This window comes from Pinus tabuliformis, chromosome 9, assembly GCF_031772625.1.
Source record: "Pinus tabuliformis cultivar Carrire ecotype Pingquan chromosome 9, CPIR1, whole genome shotgun sequence".
NCBI lineage: Eukaryota > Viridiplantae > Streptophyta > Pinopsida > Pinales > Pinaceae > Pinus > Pinus tabuliformis.
In genome coordinates this window covers 1,759,958,212-1,759,965,818 of record NC_142307.1, presented here as the reverse complement: position 1 = coordinate 1,759,965,818, position 7,607 = coordinate 1,759,958,212, and the positions used below count along the sequence as shown (strand labels likewise).

General features: G+C 40.2%; 1 protein-coding gene across 1 annotated transcript; it reads left to right on the top strand.

Moving 5' to 3' along the window:
- Positions 1-6,202: 6,202 nt before the first annotated feature.
- On the top strand, positions 6,203-6,901 carry LOC149155802 (putative disease resistance protein At5g05400). Its single transcript, XM_089444528.1, has one exon. The coding sequence runs from the start codon at positions 6,203-6,205 to the stop codon at positions 6,899-6,901; it is 699 nt and encodes a 232-aa protein (XP_089300654.1).
- Positions 6,902-7,607: the final 706 nt, after the last annotated feature.

Here is a 7,607-nt window from a genome sequence, read left to right as displayed (position 1 = left end):
TTGTTTGGAAAGATAGCAATGCTCTCATTAAAAACTAGGGAAAAGAAAACAACAAACATCTCATACACTTATCTAGTTTTTTAATGTTTTCCCTTTAAAAATTGAAAATGGAGGCACCTTTATCTCATTTATAGAGTTAGAGACCACCTATTTTATCACCTAGGGAAAAGAAAACAACAAACATGTCATACACTTATCTAGTTTTCGAATGTTTGCCCTTTAAAAATTGAAAATGGAGACACCTTTATCTCATTTATAGAGTTAGAGACCACCTATTCTATCACCTACAGTAAATTAAAATTTGGAAAAGTTTTACCAATGGACAATTAAGAACCATAACAATCCAAATTTTTATTATCTATTTAGTTGCACTGCACTAGTATCCCAACCGTTCCTTTTGTGATATATATTTCTAAGTTATTCATGTTTTAATCCTTTTTACAGAGCAGTGAGATGATTGTGCCAATATGTAAGAAGTAGTAGTTAATGTAGTGTGAGTTTAAATTGGTTTCAAATTTTATTAAATTTAGTGGAATTATAAGTTTGATTAGTAAATTCTGTAAAATTTAAATATATAAAATTTTTGAAAAAAAATAAATTTATTTTTATATTCAAAACAAATTTTAAATAATAAACGCAACAAATTAATCAAAAATAAAACTCCAAAACATAAAATAATTAAACCACTTAATTTAAAACTCCCAAACCTAAAATAATTCAACCAATTAATTTTAAACTCCTAAACATAAAATAACACTGGTGGTCCAAAATGGTCAAGAGAATCTCACAATTTCCGGGGCAAAACATAAAATAATCAAACCACTTAATTTAAAACTCCCAAACTTAAAATAATTCAACCAATTAATTTAAAACTCCAAAACATAAAATAATACTGGTTGTCCAAAATGGTCAAGAGAATCTCACTATTTCGAGGGCAAAACATAAAATAATCAAACCACTTAATTTAAAACTCCCAAACATAAAAAAAATCAACCAATTAATTTGAAACTCCAAAACATAAAACAATACTCGTTGTCTAAAATGGTCAAAAGAATCTCACTATTTCCGCGGCCTACTTTGATGCTTTGCTTTTTTTTCATGGTCACAGCTCGAAAGCAGCGTTTTAGTCCCTGCCATCTGGCAATGGCCAGGGACTATAGTAATCGGATCGGATGAACTTAACATTAATTGAGCTGCTTGCGAGCTGTTTGCGACTGCTATTTAATCGAGTATAATGAAACTTTTTGGATAAATAGTCCTTTACTATCTTATTTGGCCTCTTCCCGAGGCCAGAAAGCATATATTATGTTGGTTTTTTGTTATTCATTTGTTCATTTTTTTGGACTGGTTAGACTAATGCTAACATTAGTCTAGCAGTATAAAATGCTAACAGTACATCCTTATTCATACATCCTTCCCAGGTACACCCTTACTCCAGTACATCCTTCATCCTTCCTGCTGTGACACCTGTTGCTGCTTTTTCTTTGAAGTTTCCACCTGTTGCTACTGTGTCTACTGTGGCGTTGTTGCATGTCACTGTGGAATATAGTGCAGCCATTGAACTTCTATCCGAAGCCATTGCTCTTGGTATTCGTAGGTTAGTGACACATTTGGATTCACAGTTAGTGGTATAACAGCTGAAGAATCTCTATCTGGTTAGAAATCCTACTCTGCTGCTTCAAAAGTGTTGAAAGGTGCGAATTCTTCCAGTTTGATTCTCAAAAGTGTTGAAAGGTGTGAATTCTTCCAGTTTGATTCTCTTTTTGAAGCTGGAGAGAAAAGAAGAAGAACAGAAGAAGATCATAGAATTTTCCTGTGGATAGGCTTCAGCGGCAAGGCAATTGAATCAGGGACTCTGGTCATGGGACGTTGGAGCTTGAATTGGCTCTTTAGCTCGGTCAATTTTCTCCTGGAACTGTTTTCAAATTGAAACTCAAACAAGGTAACAAACTATCTCTTTCATTGATGCCTCTCCTACCTTTACTTGCTATATGTAAAATCTTAAATACAAAAATAAAATAAAAAAATCAAAATCTTGAGGCATTTAAGTTTGAATTTGAATTTCTATGAAATCAGTGCTTTGAGAAGATTTGAGATATTTGATAGTAGGAAACTAGACTTGTGTCGCTGCAACACACAGGAAACTAGACTTGTGTCTCTTGGTACTGATCAGATAACCTCCCATTCTTCGGCTTTTATCAGTCTGCACACAATCTCAAATTTATCAGCAATTACATGATCAGTCAATCATATATTGTATTAATCATACTATATTTCCTTACTGCAAATATAATAATGATACTGAGTTTTCTGCATTTAGCAGCATGAATTTCTGTTTTATTACTTGCACACTAAGGGTGGTTTGGGCTGCCCTAAAACCAGAAGAGAAACCGAATGCTTCTTGGCTCGCTGAAGTATTGTTGGACCTTTGTCCTTAACTCCTACAATCATCACTTCGACCTCCACCTGTTTGCAGAATTCAGCTCTCAACAAAACTTTGGAAGTAACACAAATATTGTGATATGCATCTAACTGGGGAAAACAAATGATGATAAGCACGGTTTCAGAGCATGAATTTACCTCTAGTCTTCGTTGTATGCAAAGGGATTTCAACCTGCATCAATTATAGAGACCAAGGTTCGAACCACTTATAGTTCCAAACAAAAATCATCTTCCTTCGGCTTATCCAGGCTCCGGAAATGTACAATCTACAGAAAAAATTCACCACTAAAAGTTTAATAATCTTCTCTGCCCACTTGGTAATGGAAGAAAAATTTGAAAGACAAGTCAGTGCCAAAAGATACATACGGAACATAATTTAAAGACAGAATTTTCCTTAGGCAGATGAACACAATTACAGCTCGGGGAAGAGCAGACCCCAACCAAAACACCGGAATCTCAATTCACAACTCTGTTGTATCTGCAGCGCCCGACCTGCAACCTGTCTTGGGTTCCGTCCAAACATATCTTCTCTGTATTTTTGCTATCTAACCAAACTATACAATTTAACTTGAAATCTAGCTCACTAATAATTTGCAAAGATCTCTTGTTCTTTGGATTTCCTCTCTTCCACCGTAAACACACACGTCTAATACAAAAGATTAAGACAATATACGCTGCCATATTTGCAACATTTACAGCGCTGGACTTCAAAGCTTTTCCATCTTTCAGTCTAAGGTTTTCAATTGAACATTGAAATGTTGTCAGGACAAGAGCAAGAATATCAAGATTTTTCTGCTGAAGCTTCCGTCCAAACACTCACAGCAAACCAAAATTAAAAGTTGCAGAAGAGTTATTTACCGTGCAGAAGCCGTAGCGCTGGACAAGAAAGGATCTTTGATCGATCGAACAGATTTCTCGTTTAAAACCGTCTTCATGCAGTCAAGACTTTTGTCGTCGGATCAGATCGGGAGTGTCCATTCCGTCCATTCCAAACCAGAGAAGGGCTGTGTAGAAATGCTTAAAATGGAAAAAGGTACAGGACAAGTGGGTGGCATGCAATAACTGCATGTTTTCATTTTCGTGCATCTGTCAAATAGCGCAAAGGCAAACTGCCCCTCCAGGTGTCCAACCATCTTACTGGCAGGATAAGGCGACACAGAATAATTCTATTCTCTATCTCGGGACCTATACTCGATCCTGCTGAAGTACAACTGGATAATCGGCCAATCATCTGGCGCCTGCTGGATAGGCAGCTCTTCCCGTAACCCTACGACGATTGGATGGATGGCTTTGACTTGGCTGGAAGTGGGCTCTCCCCGTGCCCTTTCTCCTCTACCTTCTTCTAGGTTGGATTACTACATGATCGGTGCGCCTGGGATTTCTCTTTTTTAATGATTTTCCGCACGAAAGTATCTGAATAATATGGCTATTTATCTGCTTTCTCTCCCACCTTTACGCTTGCTACTTATGACTATGCTCTTGCCCCTTTCTTAGGGTAGGGTTTGATCGTCGTAGGGAGGGAAAGCTCTAGTTTGGCAAGGCAGAGAGCTGCTTATCGGGTGGTTAGCAAGTTCGAATGCAATTTAATGAACAACAGCAGTCCAAACAAATGGCGGCTGGCCATCTTCCCTTAACAAATATTGCTCTTCACATGAAAAAACTGCAGTGTGCAAAAATTGTGAAATTTTTACATGAAATCAAGATAGACAAAAATAATTTTCATGATTAATTTTACACCTTACTCGAAACTTTTATAAAAATTGTGAAATTTTTACTACATGTTGTTTGAAATCAAGATAGACAAACACAATTTTCATGATTAATTTTACACGTTACTTGAACCTTTTATCAAATTATTAACATAAATTATTTGCAACAGTGATAAACATTTAAATAGTGCACTAAACAATTTCACTGTCATTTTCAAGCTTACGTTTCTGATCATAACTTCAGAAAATTCCTACGGGGAATCATATAATATTTGAGTCGTGGATGACGCTCATTCAACTTCTCAGTTTATTGGAATCGTCCAGACCTTGATCATTTGTTCATTGGGATAGAGAGTTTGCGAAGATGCTCAAGTCGTGAGGCTGAGAGAACACCCTAGCTTGATGTATCATTATGATGGTGTTGTTGCGTTTAAAGTTACAATAACCTACTGAGAGCAGAATTTCTGAATGAGAAATACGTGTGGATCTATAGGCGTGTTGTATGCTTAATTTCTAATTGTGTATCACTTGTGGGCAGCCCCTAACCAGCCTGTCATAGGGCATTAAATGCCCGGGGATATGCACGCTGGTTAACACGATAACACTGGAGCGGGGAGTTTCAGCATTAAATAATATTTGGGCTTTCGCATGTTATCGGGCTAAGCTGCGTGCATATCCCCGGGCATTTAATGCCCTATGGCAGGCTGGTTAGGCGCTGCCATCACTTGTGCACAGAATCCAACATAATCCGCATTAACAACGAGCTCCAGCACCGCTTCCCACTCAAAGCAGGGACTAGCGGCTACGCAGCCTCCCTTGTTTATTTTATTGATCTGTATCATACTCTGGTTACAACACTAACTAACTATATGTCACGTCGAGACAGAAACATTCGTAGTGGACAGCTGGAAAGATGCTGACTCGACGTCAATAGTTGGGTTCCTCCTCCTTCAGTTGAGTGTAGGCCGGGTCCTTGTGTCCTTTCGTTTCAACATCAAATCAAATTGAGAGTCTATTTCGTACTCAACAGCTGGAGAGCAACTTGAGTTCATGTGGAGGGAGAGTCATCTGGAGAGTTGAACCGCAACTTCTTGACTCAAACGTCTGAGGGACCCGTTCATACTCGACAAGTATTTAACCTGCGGGCCCTACTTGACAACCTCAGATGCTCACAGTCCACATTACTATCTAAGTGGTCCCCTTTTCACTATTTCCTACCTTTATCTCCATCCCACCCATTGAAAAGCAGCTGAGCGGGACCCTCTGGAATTTCCAGTGAAATTCTGAGAACAAACAAGATGGGGCCATTTCAGGGGACAGATACTTTTCACCTTCACCCACCCACAAGGAAAGATATGCTTTGAGTACGAATGGACCACAACCAGAAAATAAATTAATACTCATGCTTGCCTACTTAGTGGTGGATGGATTCAGCGCCTCAGCACAATTTGAGCGAAGAGAAATCCTAATCTTGCTGCTGATTTTGCAGTGGAAAGAGAATTCTTAATCTTCACGCATTTGATTTGAAGACTTCTCACTGTGGTGAAGGAAATGGCGTGGTGCTTGGATATTGGAACTGGGGCTGCAGCCAATGGTGTAGGCAGCCTTTTCAAAAAGGTTGTTGAAGAGGTGAAATTGGTCATTTATTTGCCTCAAGCGATCAGCGACATGGAAGGCGAAGTTCAGCGTCTGATCGATCTAATGCATGAGATAAATGTGGAGCTCGCTCGAGTAAACATGAACCCTAAAAGTATAGTGAAGGGTTGGCTGGATAGGGCGGGCGAGGCCATAGAAAGTTCAGGATCTATTGGCAGTGATTATGAGCAACACAAAACCTGTCTCACTTGGTGTCCTAACTGCGTCTGCCGCTACAGAATCGGCAGACGTATCAGAGACTGGAAAGCAAGTGTTGCTGAACTCCATTTACAGAGGCAATCTGATTTTCCTCCAACAGGGGGGAATACGGGGACCCTACTCCGCGCACCCAGGTACTAGTTCAAAACCCCGAATCTGGTTCTGGTATTGTTGTAGACACAAGGAGATCTACACAGATGGAGCTTGTGGAGAGATGGTTAACGGATGAAGATAGCAGCATTCGAAGAATTGGTATACAAGGTATGGGGGGTGTTGGTAAGTCGTCGCTGCTTGACGCCATCAACGACAGCCAGCGTGTAAGGGATTCATTTGAGCTCATCATTAAGGTAACTGTTTCCAGAAACCATATCCTAGGTATCCAGAATTCTGTTGCTGATAGATTGAAATTAAGAGGTTTTCAAGAAAATTCCAATTTCGAAGAGCGAAAAGAAATGCTGCGCTCTTTTTTAAAGAATAAAAAATATCTCCTTTTGCTCGATGACATGTGGTTGGAAGATATGTGGACAAGTGTTGAGCTTCAAGATCTGGGAGTGTCATTGAATGACACAGCTTTTAAAATTTTGCTCACCACTCGGGATAAACAAGTGTGTGCAAGAATGAAGGTGCAGGAGATTATAACAGTGGAACCGCTGTTGGAAGAGGAGGGTTGGCAGCTGTTTCGTAGCCGAGCATTTGAGAATGGAAATGTTCCACATGAAATAGAGCAAGTTGCCAGGGACATTGCAAAGGAGTGCAAGGGGTTGCCGCTCGCCTTAATTGTAGTCGCTGCTGCCATGGCACACCATACTGAACTATATGAATGGGAGAATGCTTTAACTGACATGAAAAATGGGAGAAGGAGCAGAGGTGTCATTTCAAAGCCGGGGTGGGCGTGAGCCATTTCCCCTCTGAGGAAGACTTGGAGGGCTGTGCAAGAATGTCGTTGATGAGGAATGCTCTACACTCCCTGCCCACAACCTTCGCGTGTTCGTCCCTCACAGTTTTGCTGTTGAGCCAGAATCCCGGTATTACAGAAGTTCCTGAAAGCTTCCTCTCTCAGCTGCCCTCACTGAAGCTTCCTCTCTCAGCTGCCCTCACTGAGGGTCCTCGATCTTAGTAATACTGGCATAACGTCTCTGCCGCCTTCTATAGGAAATCTGAAATATCTTGCCTGCCTCAATTTATCTGGATGCAAGGACATCTGTGAATTGCCGGAATCCATTGGCGACCTGAAGGAGCTCCAATTCTTGAATCTTTGGAGCTGTCTTCAATTACGGTGAGAGCATAAGTGAACTCAAACGTTTGAGGGCCCTTCACATAACCTATTGCGAGAGTTTGGAGCATATGTGCAAGAGCGCGTTGAAATTAAGTTTTGAGGAGGAGGCAAATGCGGAAAGAAAGTATGCTTGTTTAAAGGACCTGCAAAGTTTGAGCGGGCTCAGGGTTTTCAGTGCAGAAATAAAATCGCCAGTTAAAGAGGGGGTTATGGGAAATTGGTCAAAGATGAGGGACCTGTCTCTGGGTTTTGAAGAAGCTGTTGGTCAAGATTACCTTCCGCGGGATATGCAGGCCATGAAAGATCTGGAAGCTTTGTCTCTGTGG

What these genes read in the sequence shown, in the direction of transcription:
- LOC149155802 (XM_089444528.1), top strand. Translation starts at nt 6,203, where the DNA reads ATGGAGCTTGTGGAGAGATGGTTAACGGATGAAGATAGCAGCATTCGA.